Genomic DNA, 21,967 nt, shown 5'->3' with positions numbered 1-21,967 from the left:
AGGGTTTAAAATGTATTAAAATTCTATGACTGAATGATTTATCCAAGGGAACATGTATAAAAAGAAAAGAGCCTTGCTTGGGTGATTCTCAGCCAATTGGAGACAAGGAGAGGATCCAGCAAAGGACCACCTAAAGAGACATATGGAAAACTAAGAGTAGAGAGGAGTGAAATGTCGAGTTGGAAGACTGCATCAGTGAAGAGAATGTGGGACGATTCACTCAACTGGAGAAAGCAAAATGGGCTAGAACTGGAGACAGTGGTTACAGACAAAGGAAAAGAAATCCTGATTTGACTCAGGTCAGCTTCTATAAAGAAGCAGCTGTAGTGACTGTAACCTGGAGTGGAAAGGGGTAAGGAGGGCTATCTACAGGTTAGGGAGTGAGCTTTATTATTACATTGCAAACCACACAAAGAGAAAATGTACCTCCAGGAATGTTTTGTATAAACAAATGCCTGGACTAGGTCAAGGCGTTTATAAAATATTACTTAAGGACACCTGTCACATAATAGATGCTCACTAGATGTTTGTTAAATGAATGAGTCCTCTCTCATCCCTGTCTTGAACACGCCCTCTGGCTTTTGGTGCATTTTCTGAATACTAAAAATGTAATAATATTGATACTAGTGAAAAAGTTATAGTAAGTCCCCTACATACAAACGAGTTCCATTCCAAGAGTGCGTTCATAAGTCCAGTTTGTTCATAAGTCCAACAGAGTTAGCCTAGGTACCCAACTAACACAATCAGCTATGTAGTACTGTATCTAATAGGTTTATAATACTTTTCACACAAACAATACATTAAAAAAAACACAAAAAATAAAACATTTTTAATCTTACAGTACAGTACCTTGAAAAGTACAGTAGTACAGCACAACAGCTGGCGTCCAGGGGCACGTTCACATCTTTGGAAGTTCACAACTTGAAGGTTCGTATGTAGGGAACTTACTGTATATGGAAATGTAAGCTAGAGGCCATATTGGAAGCAGTTTCTGAGGGATACGGGAGAGAAAAATAGAGGTATTCATCAAACTCCACAAAAGTATAGAATCACAGAAGCAAAACTCTAGAGGTGGGAGGGATCTTGCAGGTCACTGAATAGCTCAACCCTCTTATTACATGGCTGTGGATTTGAGGCCCAGTTTTGCTAAATAACTTACTATATATGTGTCAAGGTTCAGTTCCAGGAAATTGAAACCACACCAGCTATTTTAAGCATGAAAGGATTTAGTATAAAGAATTAATTGCACATTTAAATTGTTGGAAGGATTGGAGTGGCCCTTCGGCTTGGGCTCCAGTACTAGTTCCCAGAGCGATGCAGCTGATCGGCCCACCCGGGCAGCTGCTATTGCTGAGGGGGAAGAGGGGCAAGCTGCCGCTGCTGGACCTGTTGAGTCCAAGAACTTGCCACCGAAGATGCTCTCTGAGGATAACAAACTGGCACTACTGCTGCCTCACTTTCCTCTCAGCATCAACGCAGCTGGCAACCAGACCTAGGATGTTAATATAAAAAACCTTGGTCCCCACAGTGCATCTCCAACCACATTTGCCACTTCTGAGTTCAAATCTCACCTGAGTGCTTCTAATTGGCTTAACCCCATGCTCACCTGGGAGCCTAGCTGCAAGCACATTAGGGCTCACAGTTTCAGCTTCTGCAGCATTACAGGACACAAGGAAGTTGGAATGGATGTCGACTGACACATCACCGGATTCACACACCTCCATCCACAACTAGGAAAGCACATCACTGCAACGAGAACATGAGAGGCCTGTTCCTGCAGTCTCACTGTTATCATTGAACCTAAGTGCACACATAACAAGAGAATTACGTAGATTCAGCTCTCCTAGAAATCACACTCTATACTGAGAGACCTCTAAGTAGGGCAGCCACTTAATTTGTTGAAACTGGACCACATTTGAAAGTGGAGAGAAAACATTACTAGTATTTATGCCAGGATAACAGGCATGATACAGAGATCATACAGTGCCCCAGAAAACTGGCTCCAAGCCTGTCTGTAAAATATGTAAGATTCTTCATGATCTTGCTTCAGTCTCCCTTAGTGACCACATCTGTCAGCACAAATCTTCACTTTTTGCTCCATCCTCTTTAAAGTCTGGTCTCCCAGGATATCAGTACTGTTCAGGTCTTCTGCACACACTATGTCCTTGCCTAGAACGGCCCTCTCTATTTCTCCACGTGTCTAACTTCTGAGTGTCTTTCAAAATCCAGTGCAGCTGTCACCTCCTCTGTTGAAATGCTCCCAGACTCTTCCAGGTAGGAAGGTGGTTCTTCTTCAGTTACATACTTACCTTGTATGAAGATATCTGTTTATATTTCTTTCCTATTAAGCTGTAACCACCTCAGTGATAGGAACTGTGCTTTATTCCTAGAAACCAGATTGAATTCTATGCTGAAAAAGTGCTCAAGAAATGTTTGGAAATAGATGGATGGAAGGAATTAAGGAAGAGATGGAAAGAAATAAAGCAACAAGGGAATGAAGGGAGCAAGGAACTGAAAGAAAGAGGGGGGGAAGGAAGAGAAGGGGGAGCATGAGGAAAGGAGGTCATGAGCCTTTTCTAGTAACTCTAACATTTTCATTTGTGAGAATTCTCCTTATATTACCAATCTATTAGATCTTTAAAAGTACTGAATAAGTTGAGATGGAATCCATACACACTCACTTAGAAATGAATTGCTGCCTGTAGTCTGGATTTCCCATCTGATATTTGAAGAAATTCGGCATTTATTGACCTTGATGACACTTCAGTGGTTAATGGTTTCACTCCATCTATGTTAATCTATCAAATATGTCATTCCTCACTTTGAGTTGAACATATAAATGTTTAGATTTCTTGCACTCAAATTGCAAAAAGATCTTTAAAATCTAGAAAGATGAATTTAGATACAATCAGACCTAGTACACCAATGAATCGTCCTTGTTTCCCTATTTTTTCACTTATCACAAGATGATTCCTTTTTTGAGTGAGTGGTTTCATCCTGCTTGTTGTGGCCCTTGTTGTTGATTGTAAGGGATGGCCCACAGTGAACCTGATTTACAGAATTTATTTCTTGCCTTCACTTCTGTAACATGACTTCCTAAAGTTCACCCCCAATTTTCTATCACCTAAATGTGTTTTTTTTTAAACCTAGTTTGTAAATCTCTGAAAAACTCAGTGCAAAACATTTTCTTTTTTCATTCTTTTTTTTAATATAAATTTATTTATTTATTACTTATTTCTTGGCTGCATTGGGTCTTTGTTGCTGCGTGTGGCTTTCTCTAGTTGTGGATCTTCATTGCGGTGTGTGGTCTTCTCATTGCAGTGGCTTCTCTTCTTGCAGAGCACAGGCTCTAGGCACGTGGGCTCAGTAGTTGTGGCTCACAGGCTCTAGAGTGCAGGCTCAGTAGTAGTGGCGCACGGGCTTAGTTGCTCCATGGCATGTGGGATCTTCCTGGACCAGGGCTCAAACCTGGGCCCCCTGCATTGACAGGCGGATTCTTAACCACTGCGCCGCCAGGGAAGCCTGCAAAACATTTTCAATGACTATGTCAAACTTCATGTTCTTTGGACTGTAAGGCGATACCTATGTTAGCTAAGGTTTTAATTTTTTGAACTTGTTCCATGTTTGTGTTAAGTAATAAACAGATTTGGTGGGGGGGGGGTGCTACACTTGGAAGACAGTTTCTTTCTGTAAACTTATTTACAGTGAATGCCTCTAGTCTCAGCCAGCTGGTAATGAACAAAGAAACTCATATCATTTTATGAGAAAGGTGAATAGAATTTTTTTTTGAGATTTACTGAATACTGCTCAGCTTTCTCTCCCTTCATCTGATACTGTGTGCTGCAAGGACATATTCCAGGAGATTTAATATCTCTTAAAAGTATGATTTTTGTATTAAAAGAGTGTTATCAGGGTGTTTACACTGAACATTTCACTACTACCCAACTTCCGTAAGTCCAATTAAATGTGTATAGAAAGTTAACTAAGGAAAGCTTAATGGCTATAGAAAATTCTAAGTCATGTTACAGAGTAACATGCCTATAAATCCAAGTTTCTAAACCCCACCATATGTTCTTAGCAAAACCAAATTAAGTGAACTTCTGCTCTTGGCCAAGGTGGAATAACAGAGACTGGATTTACCCTCCTGCTTTAAACATCCAGAAATGAACAAAATATATGAAACAATAGTTTGCAAGACACTAGCTATCTGGCAATGAAGGACAGTGATCCCCAAGAGATGAGAAACAAATGCAGTGAGACTCAGCATTACCCCAGTTTACTGCCTGGAGGATTTCTAGTCTGAATCTCAGGGAAGGAGAACCCCGGCTGAGCCTGACAGAGTTGAGAAGCCAGAGCTGAGTCTGGGAGTTGAAGGTGGACAGAGTTCACAGACTGAGTCTGTAGGAAGAGAGAGCTACACAGAGGTAAAACTCTGAAGATCTGAAGAGGTTCCCCTCTAGTGTTTAGTCGAGTCGTGATCAGCACATACAGGTGAAGAAACTGCAAAGCTTGGAAAAAAACCATGCAAGAGGATTAGGGGAACAGTGCCCACACTTCCATAGGGCTGGGCTTAGTGCTTGTTCCCATGAGGCAGACTGGAGTATCTCATGGTTCACCCAGCACTGGATGGAGCATATGCAGAGGAGTCTTGCCTCAGTAGTTGTGAGCAGCTCTAGATGGGCACTGCTCTGATCCTGCTTAATACATCTTAAAAACAAGACCTGAAAGGACCAAACTGTTTTTAAGTAAGTTAGCCACATCCAAGAACAAAGCTCATGAAATTTGTAGGAATACAAAGATATTCAGCAGCCAAGAAGGTAAAATTCACTATGTCAGACATCTGATCAAAATTACCAAGTATGCAAAGATACAGGAAATTGCAGCCCAGAAGGATGATAAAAATCAGTCAGTCAAGACTGACAGAAATGTTAGAATTCAAAGCATTAAATAGCTATTAAAACTATATTCCATAAGTTAAAAAAATAGAAGATAGAAAAATACCCCCAATTTTTTTCTTCCACATGATCAATACTAGCTGGAAGGATGTATTATGGGCATATATTTTTAAAAATGTAAATATAACAGAGTTTCTTTTCTCTAGCAAATTTTATTCCTTACACTAAGAATAGTTTTATTTTTAGCAAATAAGTGACTTTAGTGGAAATGCACTCTGGGAATGGCTCAACAATCTTATTCGAATGCCAAAAATGATATGTTATTAAATTTAACTTGGATGATATCTTTTGTGGGTTAGGAGTTGTACTATTCCATTCATAGTATTTGGTAACAAATATGGTTCTATTGTAAATTTGTCTTAAATATACAGTAATTATTATGGCTCAAATATACTGACTACATAAGATATAATTATGAAAAGTGACCTTCCATCTAGACATAGGCCAAAACTATTTGATCAGTATTATTCAAATGAACATAGCACTTTAGATAAAAACATGTTGAAAGACTATTTCTTCAATATTTAATGTTCTGATAATACACATTTTTAACTTTATATCTTTATAACTAAATTTTAAAAGAAAATTTATTGGAGGTAGCATAGTAAAATTTTGCTGCATCACAACAAAAAGGCATAAAGTGAATTTTTAATCACTTAATATAAAATTCTGGTCTGTGTTATGGATGTGTAAATAGCTAAATAATCTAAATGTCACCTTTACTCAACCTTTTATAGGTTGTCTATAAAATCTGGAAACATAGATAATATTTTATCTTTCAGAGCAGAGACTAAAGATGTCCTTGACAATGTTCTGTATATTTGTTTGTACCTCCAGACTTCATGGACACTCGGTTCCTCTTTAAAGGTGAATGAGAAGATTTTTTTCTTACTGTGATAAATTACTAGACTTCTACATTGTTATGAAATATTTTATATCATAATGTAGGATCTCTTATAGTGTAGTACCTTTTTCCATGTACAAATATATTTAAATTGTGAATTGTACCCTTGATCAAGGATTTAGCAGCAGATTAATTATACATATGATCCATCATGTATGATCAAAAAAACCATAACAACAATAAGCAACTTTAATAATCTAAAATAGTGAAATGATGGCCCAATTATTAATTATGGAAATTTAGCCAGGAAGAAGATCCTCTAGCACTGCCTATTTATTTTATAGATAAGGAAACTGATGTGCTGATAAGTTTGACATCTTTCTCAAAATCATACAGATGGATCATAGCAAAGCTGTGCCTAGATCTCTGTTTTCCTTGTATTGTTTTGTTGCCGTATAACAAACACCAAGAACTTAGTGGCTTAAAACAGCCCTCATTTATTAGCTCGAAGTTCTTATAGATCAGAAACCAAGGTCACTGGACTGGGTTTAAAGCTTAGGGTATCACAAGGCCAAAATCAAGGTTCTAGACAGTTTGAACTCTGCTCTGGAGGCTCTGGGAAAGAAGGAATCCACTTCCAGGCTCATTCAGGTTGTTGGCAGAGTTTAGGTCCTTGTTGTTGTGGGACTGAGGTCCCCATCTCCCTGCTGACTAGGGTTCAATGTCAGCAACTGAAGACCTCTCTCTGGTCCTTGCACAGGCTGCGTCTGTCTTCAAAACCAGCAACGGCAAGTCATGTCATTCTCATGGTTCACATTCCAGAACTTCTCTCCTCCCCCTTTCTCTCAGCAAAAGCTCTCTGCTTTTAATGGCTCAGGAGGTCAGATCAGGGCCAACTGAATAACACCTTTGTCTCACAGTCAGCTGTGCATATAATGTAATCATATCTCATCAAATTCACAAGTTCTGGGGATCTTTGTGGGGCCATTTTAGAAAGTCTGCCTACCACACTCTGAATCTATTCTGACTTTCTTTGTGTTATACTCTACAACCTCATTCTGAAAGATCTACAATATACATATAAATTAAAAGATTTACATATATGTATAAAAGTTTGCATGTATCTCACACAAATATAACTTTGATATTCATGTGTCCCCTTCCATTACTTTACAAGATCTCTGTCCATTTTCTGCCTTCTTTTGAACATCTTCACTAAAAATTGTGCACACTTCACCTTGTCACTCTTATTCCCCTCATCCTGTTTTATTCTTCTTACACTGCTTCATCATTCTTATCACTGGAACATAAGTTCTATACGGGCAAGCTCCACATTTGATTTGTCCACTGCTGTACTCCCAAGTGCTTAGAACAGTGCCAGGTTAAGTAGCCCTGTTCTTTAATTATTTATCAGAAATAATAAATACTTAATGTTAATATTCATAGTTTGGCTCTAAGGACTTGTTTAAATTTTTATTAAATCATTCCATATACCCTTGGAGAAAAATTTAGTATGCTGAAGTAGAGTTTCTGGGGAAATTTGGGTAAAGAAATCCCTTTACCCTTAATAAAGTAGCATATAGGAGGCAACTGATAGAGCTTTGAAACTGGCAGTTATGAAATGGAATTCTATCTGTACTTTATGCAGTTGATTTTACTTAGAAAACTTTAACTTCTAGCAGTGTCAGATTAGTAGAATGTAATCTAGTAAATTGGGTGTAGGGACCGCTTCCTCTACTCTGATTTAGTAGAGGTGAACTACAAAAGCCATAAATAAAAAAGAATATAATTTAGTCAAGAGGAGGAGAAAAGTTCATTAGAATGCTATTAAATGTAGAGAGAAGTAAAATTTGAAAATTAGGGGCTTCCCTGGTTGCGCAGTGGTTGAGAGTCCGCCTGCCGATGCAGGGGACGCGGGTTCGTGCCCCGGTCCGGGAAGATCCCACATGCCGCGGAGCGGCTGGGCCCGTGAGCCATGGCCGCTGAGCCTGTGCGTCCGGAGCCTGTGCTCCGCAACGGGAGAGGCCACAACAGTGAGAGACCCGCGTACCGCAAAAAAAAAAAAAAAAAAAATTTGAAAATTAAAAACTGTACTATCTTCCAGAATTAAACTATGATTTTACCTGAATAAGAGCAATGGAAGAAACAAACTAGAAAGTAGATCACTAGTAGAAAAGCCCTTAAATTTAAAATGATATAAAGAGAATAAAATAATTAATTTGGCAGATTTTTAATATAAACAGAATATATCATCCTTTTCAAGGGACTGTACAGCCCAAGAATAGTTTATTAAAGAGTGGGAAGGAAAATGAGGAAAATCGATGACCACAGCAGGAAGGACATAGATGGGTTTATTCATCAGGGTTCTTTTATTTTCAGTTGTTAGGAACTAACATCAAACTGTCTTCGGCAAGAATTTTTTTCGAAAGCAGTAAGAGAAGAAAATCAGGTGGTAATATTGTTTATTGACTCACAAAACCGAAAAGATCAAAAGAATGGTTGAATTCAGAGGCTTGGAGTCATCACTGGAACAGAACTATTCTTTCCATTAATAATCTTCACTTTCCTCTTCTTGCATTAACCTTAGACCAACAACTGTCCCGAGCTTTCCCCAAGCACCTTCACTGTTATATTCTGCCAGTTTCAAGCTCAGTAGAGAGAACTTCTCTTCCCTAGTAGTTCCAAATAAAATGGTCCTATATCATAGTTTCATTGTCATGAATTAGGCCATCTGCCTATCCAATTACTAGAGTCAAGGAAATGGAATACAGTCCTTGGCCCTGCCTGGGTCAATGCCCACTGCTAGAGCTGAGTGTCTAGGGGTGGAGTGGGGAAGTGAAGGCAGGAGGGTGTAGGTCATTGTACCTACATGAACTGCCTGGAGAAAGACAGAAGCCCCACACCTAGATTTGCCAGATTTAGCAACTAAAAATGCAGGATTCTCATTTAAATTTGAAGTTCAGGTAAACATGGAAGAAGTTTTTAGTATTAGGTAGGTCCCATGATAATATTTGGGACATACTTATAGTAAAAAAAAATTGTTGTTTACCTGACATTTGAATTGAACAGAAAATACTGTACTTTGTCTGACAACCCTGCCCACACCCAGACATTTCAGTGATTTATTCAAGAAACGGTTGGAATGGGGCTGAGCAAGCATCAGTGATGAGTCCACTACTATAGGAACGAAGGACTGAATGTCAACAGCCATTTCCGGGCCAAAAGAAGGCAGAAGTGATCTGTAGGCAAGCAGATTACAATAAGAGAAATGAAACATAAAATGCATGAATGCAAACTAAGGTAGACTAAAAGAGACCAATGGAAGACTGTTACTAGGGATTGTGGGAAGAGGAGGACTTATAACGGAGGATTCAGGGGCTTCCCTGGTGGCGCAGTGGTTGAGAGTCCGCCTGCCGATGCAGGGGACACAGGTTCGTGCCCCGGTCCGGGAAGATCCCACATGCCGCAGAGCGGCTGGGCCCGTGAGCCATGGCTGCTGAGCCTGCGCGTCTGGAGCCTGTGCTCCACAACGGGAGAGGCCACAGCAATGAGGGGCCCGCGTACCCACCCCCCAAAAAAAAGGAGGATTCAGCAATGTGAGTTGCCTGTGCAGTTTCCATTTCCCCCTCCTCTTTTATTTCAAGGCCTTCCCCCTTCATCTTTTTAAATAGGATCTCCGTACTATTCATGAACCCACACTTTTCCTAAACATGTACTTCAGAGGAGGCTGGCTTCAGTTACAGAAGTTGATTTCTGATTGGAATAAGGCATGTGTGAGTTCAGTTATCTTTGAATGATTTTTACATGGCCTTGTGATTCAGTTCAGGCCACTGAAACACGTAGTTAAATGTACCAGAGGGCTTCCAGGAAAGATTTTTGCCTACTTTTAAGAAAGACATGCAAAAGAGATACAATTTGTGGTACCTGGCTCTGATGCTGGAATTGGTGCAGCCATTCTGAAATAACCAAAGAAGTGAATTGGAAGACAAAGCAGGATATGAAAAGATGGAAAGAAGTGTGTACCTGATCTATTGATGAACTGATTAGCCCAGGAATCACCCTACCTCTGGACCTCTTGTAGTGCAAATTAATGTATTTCCTGATTGTTTAAGACACTTTAAATAAAGTTTTCTTTATTTGCAGCTAAAAACGTTCTAACTGACATATAGGAGATTGTTATAACAGTCAGGATTTTCTATATATTGGACAATGAAGTGACCTTTCTATTTTGTTCATTCGCTAATGATCACAAACTCAAAGCATGAAAACATTGGGGTTTTTTACTTAAAAAGTAAGAAGTTTTCCGTTTAAAAATGCCATATGCTACCCCTTAAAGTAGTCAGTGAAAACAAAAGCAAACGTGTACTTTAGAATTAGAACTATTGGGGAAAAGAAATCACGGAAACTAATATTCATTCAATGGTAATGTCTTTTTTTAAGAAGAGCAACAGTTACTTAATGAAACTTCAAAATTGGCATCATAAATTGGCCTGAATATAGTTCTTTGAACTATCACTATGGAATTTCCCAGTTCGTGAAGGATTCAGCTGCTTTTCAAAAAAACATTTTATTAATCTTGGTATAATGGTGCCCCCATATGTGTGGAGATGTTGTTACTGTATCTTTTTGGAATCACAACAATATAAATTTATTTAAATTATATCAATGGAAAAATCACTGTCCAATGATACAAACAGGTCAAAACAATTACTTAAGTTAACTCCTCTCTGTTTCTGACCTTAACAGATGACACGTGTTGGATTTTATGCCTATTTTTAGCTCTGATCTTAGGATCTCCACCTACCATTGGAAAATCCAGCTGGCATTCCAGTCACTTCATTTTCACGGCAGGAGTCTGTTCATGAAGAATGCCAAATTTCTACATATAGATTCATTCTGTGTTTATTGTTACTGCAAAACATTTTTTCCCTCATTTTCTGAAGTAGATGCACTACAGAGAAAGCTGCTGTGGGACATTTTGGTAAAGTGAATCTTACTTTATCATTCTCTTATTAACATGAAATTAATTTGCATTCCCAAAGGGAGTAGGAGAGCAGGGGGAATCTACACAATAAAATTAAATATTGTCAATGTCATATCTATTAAGACTAGATTCAGTGACATATAAAAGAAAACCCAAACATGGCCTAAACAGGATGGAAGTGCTATCCTCCATAGCACTTTGTGTAACGAAGTCGGTTCCAGGGCTGGGATGCCAGCTCCATAGTCACCTTGGGGTCAGATCCCTTCTTTATAGCTATTCTACCAAACTAAGCACATGCCTTGGATCCAGGCTTACCTCAAAGAACTCTCGATATCATGACCAAGGTCCAGGCAGCTGGAAGGACTAATAAGTGAAGGACTAGAGATGTGTGGTCCTTAGTCACAAGGGAGTCTGCGAATGACTTTTAACTGGGTTTATTTCTACCTCACATAGAATGACAGTCTATTCCTTAGGCATAACAGAATGGATGTAGGGTAGATGCTTCTGTCACATTCCCTATCACAGTATGCTTAAGATTGTATTCCAACCTCAAATGTATCTGTATCAGTTTCAGAATTTGATCAGAACTTGTACCTTTCCAATTTTAAGTTTGTCTCCTGTCATTTTTTAACCATAGGAACTTTTTCTGGGATGAGAAGTGATTTCACCAATCTACACTTAGATTTCCTGTAAATGTAATTAAGCATGTAAACGTGCCATATTCCATCCTGAAAATGTCTTAGGCCCAAGTGTTATAAATTAGCAAAATGAATTATATTCTACTTTATCTATTTGGTAAGTTCAAAATTCTGATTTAACGCTATATCCTATCTTTAACTCTAAAAATAACTATATCTACTGTGACTTGATTGGTCACCTGTTTGCCCCCAAACGTTTCATATTTTCTGTAAAAACAGGCTTTATAGTAAAATCATTATTTTTCTGAAAGTGCCTTTATAGCCATTGGGAAGCTACGGGGTACAAAAAAGGGTGCAATCAAAATGTTTCCAAAATATTAATTAATTCTCATCAGTAACTTCTAAGGTAAGTTTCAAAAACATACATTTCCCAAATAGTTTGAAAAACAGAAAACTCACTCTAAGTGCTAAGGGGATTGCCTTTGATATTTCTGTGAAGCTTGAAAAGTACCCTAAGCATGAGTCTTTTGGAGTGAAGCATGGGGAATAAGTAGCACACTATACTTATTGCAAGGCCTTATTTATTGATTGATATATTTTAAGATGCTCAGTTTTCCTGCTAATTCTGTTATCACATCAATCAATCTCTGCTGTCCAACTCAGCCACAGCCTTTCAAATCACCTTGAATGCACTTACTTAGCAGGATGCCAACAGTGTGTCACAGAGATCCATAGTTTGCAACACCCAACACAAAATGTCACTCTGCTTTCACTTCTTGAACTTGGCTATTGATTTCTCTGTGATTCTTCAGTCCTTAAAGCAGAAAACAGGTCTGATAGGCAGTGTTTGGACATGACTAACATGATATTCACCTTTAAGTGTTCTTATTCCTATACTTATGGGGGCACAGAGAGAATGGTAGAAGTAGACACAGAATTAGAATTACACACATTTTGTCAAAGTGTGTGCCTGCTTTTAAACTCTGAAGCTTTGGAAAGGTGTGAACTATTACTAAAAGGCATGTTCTAATACCCTGATTAGATCCGTTTAAAGTAGAACTTGTGGAAGTGATTTAAGCCAATATAATTGTTTGTGACTACATGATACAAATTCAGCTTCATTCTGAATATAAATCTGGTACAACCGTGTGGTTCCCAGAGTTAACTACTAAAGAGTTCTTAATCTTCTCAGGATCTACCATTTATTGAGTGGGTACTCAATAAATATGCACTGAGTGAAGATCAGTGCCATCTATAAGCTCTTTCCAGTTTGATATTAGATTTTTAATCTACTAAGCAAGTTTGTCTCGTTGGATTTAATCCTAATTTTAACTGAAAGTAAGCATGCTAGATTCTTCTCTGCTTTATCTACTTTGTGCTCTTCATGAGATATTGTTACCCTCATTCTTTCTAAAATTATCAGCAATTCAGATTTTCCTTTATTAATTCCAGATTTTTTCTCACCTCTATTTTAAAAGAACTATAGCCATTTGATATGTGACATATAAAATAAAATGTAGGAAGCTTTAAAAGGTATAGAAAACTTATCATAATGGGAAATCAGCAGCATCATCATAGTAGTAGTAATAGCAGTAAGTACAATTTGTTGAGCACTTATATCTAAGCACTGTATACAGTGTTTTTACTAATATTAATTATATAATCACAACAACTCTGCAAAGGAGGTATTATTATCCCATTTTACAGATGAGAAAACTGAGGCTCAGAGAGGTTAGGCATCTTAAGTAAAATCACACTTCTAGGGTGCGACACTGCCAGGATTTGAAGCCAGGTATATCTGATTACAAAGCTTGTGAACATTATATCATAAAGTATGTATACTGCGAAAAATTCATTATGAATGAAGATATTTCACAGCCTCAGACCTATTTGTTAATTAATAGGGACGTATATAAATAAAACGTACCAGAAGTTATTCCACCACTGTCTTTTTTTCAAATGTTTGACATTGCCCACTTTAGGAATCACAGAAGAGAATACTGTATGGCACAGGAGGAAATAGGGACAGAAGTATTCTTTTTTTTTAACATCTTTATTGGAGTATAATTGCTTTACAATGGTGTGTTAGTTTCTGCTTTATAACAAAGTGAATCAGCTATACATATACATATATCCCCATATCTCCTCCCTCTTGCGTCTCCCTCCCACCCTTCTTATCCCACCCCTCTAGGTGGTCACAAAGCACCGAGCTGATCTCCCTGTGTTATGCAGCTGCTTCCCGCTAGCTAGCTGTTTTACACTTGGTAGTGTATATATGTCAATGCCACTCTCTACCTTCGTCCCAGCTTACCCTTCCGATTCTCCATGTCCTCAAGTCCATTCTCTACGTCTGCGTCTTTATTCCTGTCCTGCCCCTACGTTCTTCAGAAACATTTTTTAAAAAATATTCCATATATATGTGTTAGCACACGGTATTTGTTTTTCTTTTTTTGACTTACTTTACTCTGTATGACAGACTCTAGGTCCATCCACCTCACAGCAACTAACTCAATTTCATTTCTTTTTATGGCTGAGTAATATTCCATTGTATATATGTGCCACATCTTCTTTATCCATTTATCTGTCAATGGATGCTTAGGTTGCTTCCATGTCCTGGCTGTTGTAAATAGAGCTGCAATGAGCATTGTGGTACATGACTATTTTTGAATTATGGTTTTCTCAGGGTATATGCCCAGTAGTGGGACTGCTGGGTCATATGGTAGTTCTATTTTTAGTTTTTTAAGGAACCTACATACTGTTCTCCATAGTGGCTGTATCAATTTACATTCCCACCAACAGTGCAAGAGGGTTCCCTTTTCTCCACACCCTCTCCAGCATTCATTGTTTGTAGATTTTTTGATGATGGCCATTCTGACTGGTGTGAGGTCATAATTCATTGTAGTTTTGATCTGCATTTCTCTAATGATTAGTGATGTTGAGCATCCTTTCATGTGTTTGTTGGCAATCTGTATATCTTCTTTGGAGAGATATACCATGTTCTTGGATTGGAAGAATCAACATTGTGAAAATGATTATACTACCCAAAGAAATCTACAGTTTCAGTGTAATCTCTATCAAACTACCAATGACATTTTTTACAGAACTAGAACAAATATATTTCACAATTTGTAAGGAAACACAAAAGACCCTGAACAGCCAAAGCAATCTTGAGAAAGAAAAACGGAGCTGGAGGAATCAGACTCCCTGACATCAGACTATACTACAAAGCTACAGTAATCAAGGCAGTATGACACTGGCACAAAAACAGAACAATAGATCAATGGAACAGGATAGAAAGCCCAGAGATAAACCCATGCACATATGGTTACCTTATTTTTGATAAAGGAGGCAAGAATATACAGTGGAGAAAAGACAGCCTCTTCAGTAAGTGGTGCTGGGAAAACTGGACAGCTACATGTAAAAGAATGAAATTAGAACACTCCCTAACACCATACACAAAAATAAACTCAAAATGGATTAAAGACCTAAATGTAAGAAGTATTCTTGATTGAATGAAAGCAATGGTTGAAAGAAAAAGACGTCCTTCTTCCTTCTCAGGTTCCTCACGCAATGAAAAAATAGATTCGCTTACCAAAAAACCACCTATTTTAGGAGGGATGCAAAGGCCAAACCAAAGTTATCTTAGAGCAAGATGAACTGTCCTTCTGAAATAAGTATTCAGCCTTCTTCATGCATGCATCAGACTTAATGACATGATGACATTGCTAGTATATTTCCATTGGATACTGCCACTGAGAGTTCTGCCAAAAAGAGCCATTTTTAGAACTGGGAGCTCATGTATGAATTTCCTATTTGTACGCTAGCTATCACAACCTTTCACATTCTCAAGTGTGTGAAGAGACTGAGGTTGAATAGTAAAGCTGTTTGCAGGTGTAGTCTCTTGCCCTCAGTGTGGGTTTACAGCTCTTAAAAACAGCTTTTAAGGAAAGATTTCTGTTTGATGCGGATGGTGGTGAGAGTTATTTACTTATTGTAGAGCCAATGTGATTCCCTGATGAGCAGAAAAATCCCAGTTAATGATCTAGCATCTGGGCTTGGGTCAAAGTAAATTACAGTATAGCTTTCAAACCTGAGTAGTCATATTCAGAGGCTGTGCCCATACTTGTAGGGGAGGGTGCTGGTGTTTCTCTATATTTTTTAAAAGTGGAAAGGGTATGAGTGAGATCTTTACTTCTACTGCTTCTAGTCCCATGTGGCTAGGGCTTGGTCATCAATCTTCTTGACCAAGAGACACTGCTTTTTCCCCCTCAACTTTACTAACACCACAAAGATGGAGAGGGAAATGCCTATTCATTAATGTCAGACATTGCTTCAAATGGCTTACAGGCCTCAGTACAACACTAAATAAGCCTCCATATAAAGCATGAGTCAGAATTGGTTCTGTCAGACTTCTTTTTAGATATGTGATTGTTTTAGTCATCAAGGCAGTATGTAAAATAAAATCCTTTCCAGGTTTTATATATTTGAAATGGGAATGAGTATTCTTTCAGTTCTGTACCTGCAGTTTTGATTAATAACTTTTATTTTAGTATTCAAATAACATATTTTATTTTTTAATTCACCAAAGCATTTTCTTCACCAAAACTATGGTAATCTGAATCTAGGTAATTAGGTAATCTAGATAACTAGAACCTGAGAATGCCTCTCACTTTCTTTCTCTCCAGGTAGATAGATAGACAGGTAGGTAGGTAGATAGATAGATAGATAGATAGATAGATAGATAGATAGCAGGTAGATAGATAGATAGATAGCAAGCAGGTACATAGATAGATACATAGATGATCTAGAGATATATATGTACATGTATATCTGTATATCTCTCTCTGTGTATCTATGTATATGTATATCTGCTTGGAAAGTAAAAATAATTAAGTTCCTTCCACAGCATAAAATAGTTTATACTTTTATATTCTCCTGTTATAGGTAATTTTCTGACTGAATTTTTACTTTGGTATCTCACAGATTCAGATATACAGCTATCGAAATGGCCTGCTATCCAGATGATGGCCAGTACAAATGTGGAAGACCTATATTGTCTGCCTAGCAGCATTCACTGTAAAACCACACTCATAAGAAACAAAGTAATATATGGTCACTGATAATCATACCACTAAATGCTGTTTGTTGTGTTGCCATGCTATAATTTGATTTTTAAGTTAAGGCTACTTGAAAAAGAAGCAGTTTAGATTTATGTGATACAAATTCCACACTCCATAATTAAAGTAACTTAACCACTGTAAACTTATCAAGCTGTGAACTTTAAATTTATAGTCTCCGTTTATTTAATAGCTACTTAGCCCACGTATGTTCTGCACCCTTTGGCTCTGCACTGAGGATACAGCTGGAGGAAGACTAAATACTCTGTCCCTCCTGGAACAGTCGGTCTGGCTGGTGGCACTGCTTTCTATGCAGTAATATTATTTTGCCCTCAGTGTTGCTGTTCTGTGTTGAATTTATAGGAGGTCTATCTGAACACATGCACTTGCACATTATTTAAGGAATAAACTGAAAAGCTACATCTTGGTGACTATGGATGATAATTATAGTTCCCCAAGAAGATCTTTTTTTGTAAGAAGTTACTAGAAGGCCCATTGGGGAAACTGAAATGCCTGGGTTCCTTTTGTTTCTTAATAGAATCGGATCTGGAAGGCCTTGATGATCTAGGTACTGTTTACAGCAACATTGACCAGCAGCTGAATGAAGCCATGAGGCGACGCAGACACGCGGGAGAAAACGATTACAACATCGAGGTGCTGCTGGGAGTGGATGACTCTGTGGTCCGTTTCCATGGCAAGGAGCACGTCCAAAACTACCTCCTCACCCTGATGAACATTGTGAGTAGTGACTCCTTTTTGAGGTTTTTTTGATCTTTTAATTCACTTCCCTTGTTTTGCTAGAGCCTTTTGGAAACCTCTGTGACGTCTCCCATGACTGCGCCCCACATCCAAAATGTGTCCATAACTGCATTCAATTCAAATATTGATCTACATATTTAACATACAAGATAGTTCTTTCCAGCATCATTTTGCATCCCAGGACGATGAGGAATTATTTAGGCCTGCTAACTCTGTGTGGATGCTTATTGTTAGAGCTTTTGAATAGAGCAATGTTTTTCAACATTACAATTGAAGGTAATATATGTACAAAGCACAGTCAGCTCTTGGCACAAGTGCTGCCCTGGAAGTTATAAAGGACTCTTTTTAAATTTGTTCTTTATGTCTTCTTTATTAGCCTTACTCTTGTCCAGAAGAAATTTAGTCAGTATTCTCAAACTGGTGTTCTTTTTTCCTTGTGAACTGGCAGAGAGCAGTTGAGGAGAAATAATATATAAATCATCTACTTCTAAAAGATAATTGAGACTGTAGTATACTTTATTTTATATGTTTTATTTTCTAGACTTGTAAAATACATATTGTATTGACCTGGCAAATTTAGTACCCAAGCCTATTCTCTCTTTCAGCTTTTTGACTTTTAATGTAATTCTTTGGGTATTTTACCTTCTTTTTTTCCGTGCTTAAAATTAGATTTCCAACAATTATACTGGAGAAGAAAAATTATTAGTTTTACTTATCATGAGTTTATTCATCCTAATACTGATGCCAATATATTAAAAATATATTTTGTTCATTGAGATGCCAATGTATAAAATTCTACACATACCATGTCTCTGTGAAATGGAAAATGAGTATAGAAACTCAGACACATTTTTATTTGTTCATTGGCACTAATTCCCATTATGAAGACTGATTATCACGCAGAAAACAAATTCCTGTGGAGATGCTGTTTTTACTTGCATTATGCATTGTGCCCCTGGGCTGCTTTCTCCTACCACTAGCGAGGCAGTCAATCAGGATAGACCTAGACCCTAAGGGGTGCTCAGACCTACAGGAGGCTCTTGGAGTAATGCAGCTGAGACTCAATACGGTCCTTGGCCTCACAGTACTTATAATTTAGTCAAGGATAAAAAAAGATGCAAAAAAATGCAAAGGTTGAGCGATAAAAGGCATGCTATTGTTAAAATATATCGGGAGGCACTGCATTATAAATTCTTCAAGACTTTAGAGGGAGCAACAGTCATCAAGTTGTGAAGTGTTGAGAGTATTAAACTGGGACTTAGAGGAGGCAGAGGCATTACCTCTAGCTCTGTACCTGGTTGACTTCGTGACCTTAGATAGTCATGTCCCTTCCTGGGGTTTAGTTTCTGTATTCATAAAATTGAAAGACTGTACAAGATGCTCACTATTTCTCTAATTCATCAGGAAGCTGGAGGTTAAATTGGGTCTTTAGGGCTTTGTTTTCGGGGTTTTTTTCATTTGTTTTCTTTAGTTTTTTAAAGGGCACATGGAATTGTAAAGGTTTTCTAGGTAGACTCCACTGACAAGAAAGTAGAAATGAATATAGTATATTCACCAGACAGTAAGCTTAGATGTCAAGGAATAAAGTGCTGCAGTTTTGGTTTTATAACCATCGAAAAAGGACTTTTGTTTTTAATACCATTAAATAGATTAAGTAATAGGCTGAGTCTCTGGCTCAAATACTAGAAATTATTCTAAAGCTAATTGAGCATCAGAGAATGGAACTGGAAAAGAGAAAATAATTTTTCAAACTTAATAAGTTCATTGCATCTGAAGTAATTAATGTAGGTAGAGGTCTTGAGGAGATAATAATAACAGTCCCCCCTTCCCTTCCCAAGTTTAGAGCCAACTGAAAGATATGGTGAACAGACAGATGGAGAATAAATAGTTTTATTATTTATAAGAGCTGAATTGCACATGACTTAAATTTATAGCCACAAAGATTTTTCTTATTCTAAATCAGTGATTCTCAGTGGAGAGCACTTTGTCCCAGCCCCTTCCATCAGGGATGTTTGGCAATGTTTGGAGACATTTTTGGTTGTCATAACTGGGAAGGGATGCTACTGCCACTAGTAGGAGATGCCAGGGGTGCTGCTAAACCACCTACAACACAAGGGCAGCCCTACACAATAAAGGAATATGAATTATCCAGTCTAAAACGTCAACAGTGCTAAGGTTTAGAAACCTTGTTCTAAATTAGACAATCTTACTCACAACCCCCCATCTCTATCTGACTGGATAATTTCAGGTCTCCTTTATAGGACAGGTAGAGAGCTTTAAGCATGACAGATAGAAGACTGAATCTCTTTCTTTCCTCCCCCCCCCCATTGCCCTATTGTAGACTGTTAGATCTACAGCACTGAGATGAGCATGCCTTATCTCAAATTTATCAATTAAATCAGAGTTGGAGGCATGAAGAAAACCAATAATGATATTCTAATGAAACTACCTCATGGAAATTTGAAGCCAAGAAAATTGGGTTTTTTCCCTAACGATGTTGGAATAATTATCAACTCCTATGCTAGCCATTTTATGACTTCCTATGGTTATCTAAAATCATGGCTCACCAAACTCAAGCCCTACACAAACACAGAGGCTTTCTTTACATGCCACATAGGTTCAGACAGAAACTGTAGAAGAAATTGACAGCAAAAAGTGTATTTCCTTGCACTGATATGGGGAGAAACGTGTCCCTATGGTAGAGGAAAAGCACAGATTCCGTCAGTCTCCTTTGGTATCTCTACCTTAGTTAACTAGTCAGCAAATACACTCTTCTTTTAGTTTACCTGGTAGTCAAATATAGTCTCCATATCAAACCCAGGTGATATTTACCACATAGTTCCTGAACCAAGGGAGTGCTTTGAGGTCCCAGTGATTTGCTTCATGGTTGTCTCTTTAATTTAAACTGAACTTCATACTTTCTTATCTTGAAAAGGGTTCTTAAATTATTAAATGTTAAACATATGTTTAGTGAAAGAATGGATAAATGAACAAATGAGTGTAAAGAACATAGAGGTAGATTATGAACAATCTTGAGAGGCAGAAACTTTGGACTTGAAATAAGAGGATATAAATGACAAATGAAGGCTTTAATCAGCTTAACAATATTATGAAAGCAGTGTTTAGGAAGTAAATTAGCATTTATTGGGTGTCTATATTTTTTTTAAGTATATTGCAAGATGGGAATTATTATTACCTTTTTTTTCTAGAGGAAACAGAGGCTTTAAAATGTCAATAAAATTGAGGTAAATTTTTAAAATTATTTGAAGGTTGTAAAAGAGTCTCAGATAATGATAATGTGGTGATGGTAACCATCAAAAGAAGACAGGGTGGAGCTTCTGTGTTGGTGAACACATCACAGTGCTGGGAGGGTGAAAGCCTGGAAAGAGCATGGAAGCTCTGTACCCCTCCCCCAAGACCTTGCCTTATGCATCTCTTCCATTTGGCTGTTCCTGAGCTGCATCCTTTATTTTAAACACATGTAAATGTGTAGAAGGCGGCAGACTATAGAGGAAAGGCAAGACAGTCTCGGGTCTAAGCCTGCCCAAGGTGAGAGGCCTTGTAGGTACAAGTAGCAACTTCTCAATACCTCGGTTTCCTCACCAGTGCGATGGGGATAGCAGTCCTATGCTCACAGGAGAGTTCTAAAGAAGAAAGGAGAGTGTGAACGTAACATGTCTAGAACTGAGAAGGTGCTTGACAGATGGCCAATTGATATTTGCTCAACTGTTGTGGGAGATCTAAATAAGGAGCACAGCCTCTCACCCGCATTTGATGCCCCTGATTTTCCCAGACTCTCAGGACAGAAAACACCAAGGGATTTTCTCAGGGTGATGTATGGAGCCTGGGATGGAGCCCCATCTCAGCCCGCATTCTCATGAACCCTGTTCCCTTTTGCCACTGATGATCCTGGATCAGCATCTGGAGAGAAAGGGATGCAGACCTCACTGCGCTGGTTTCATTGTCAAGAATAACCTGGAGAGGGGGGCAGGCACAAAGCCTTGCTCCCTTCCTGGGACCATTTTCTCCAAAAAGTAAGAGTCTTACACTGCTGGAGGAGGTGCAACAAAGCCTGTTGTGTCCAGGGAATAGACAAAGACTTGTTGCGTCTAGGGGACGGGAAGAAGAAAAAAACTCTACCCCAGTGTTTAGGGCAGAAACAGGTCTTGGGGGAAAGCAGCTGCCATGCTGTGAAAACACTCAAGCATCTCTGTGGAGAGGCTCGTGTGAAGAATAACTGATACCTCTGGCCAACAGCCAGCATCACTTTGCCATCTGTACAGGTAAGCCACCTTAAAGGTGAAATCCAAGATATGAAAACAACCTAACTGTCAAGCGATGGATGAGTGAATAAAGAAAATGAGGTTTATACACAAAATGGAATATTATTCCGCCTTAAAGAGAAGAAAATCCTGCTACTGGCAACAACATGATGGAATTGGAGGCCATTATGCTAAATGAAATAAGCCAGACACAAAAAGACAAATACTGCATAATCTCACTTATATGTGGAATCTAAAATATTCAAACTTATAGAAGCAGAGACTAGAACGATAATTGCCAGGGAGCAGAGGGAGTAGGAAAATGAGGAGGAGATGGTCACAGAGTACAAAGTTTCAATTACACAAAACAAGTTCTGGAGATCTACTATGTAGCATATTGCCTATAGC

The 21,967-nt window shown here is 38.3% G+C and overlaps 1 protein-coding gene across 1 annotated transcript in view; it reads left to right on the top strand.

The window, feature by feature from the left end:
* Positions 1 to 21,967, top strand: part of ADAMTS3 (ADAM metallopeptidase with thrombospondin type 1 motif 3) — a 153,037-nt gene that overhangs the window by 65,400 nt on the left and 65,670 nt on the right. The window contains exon 3 of the mRNA XM_089911263.1: positions 17,077 to 17,276. Coding sequence (XP_089767389.1) covers positions 17,077 to 17,276 — 200 coding nt within the window. The remainder of the gene's footprint in view (positions 1 to 17,076; positions 17,277 to 21,967) is intronic.

Source organism: Delphinapterus leucas, chromosome 5 (genome assembly GCF_059928025.1).
Source record: "Delphinapterus leucas isolate spDelLeu-1000000601 "Yukka" chromosome 5, BTC_Dleu_Yukka2, whole genome shotgun sequence".
NCBI lineage: Eukaryota > Metazoa > Chordata > Mammalia > Artiodactyla > Monodontidae > Delphinapterus > Delphinapterus leucas.
This window is presented reverse-complemented; position numbering and strand designations above follow the sequence as displayed.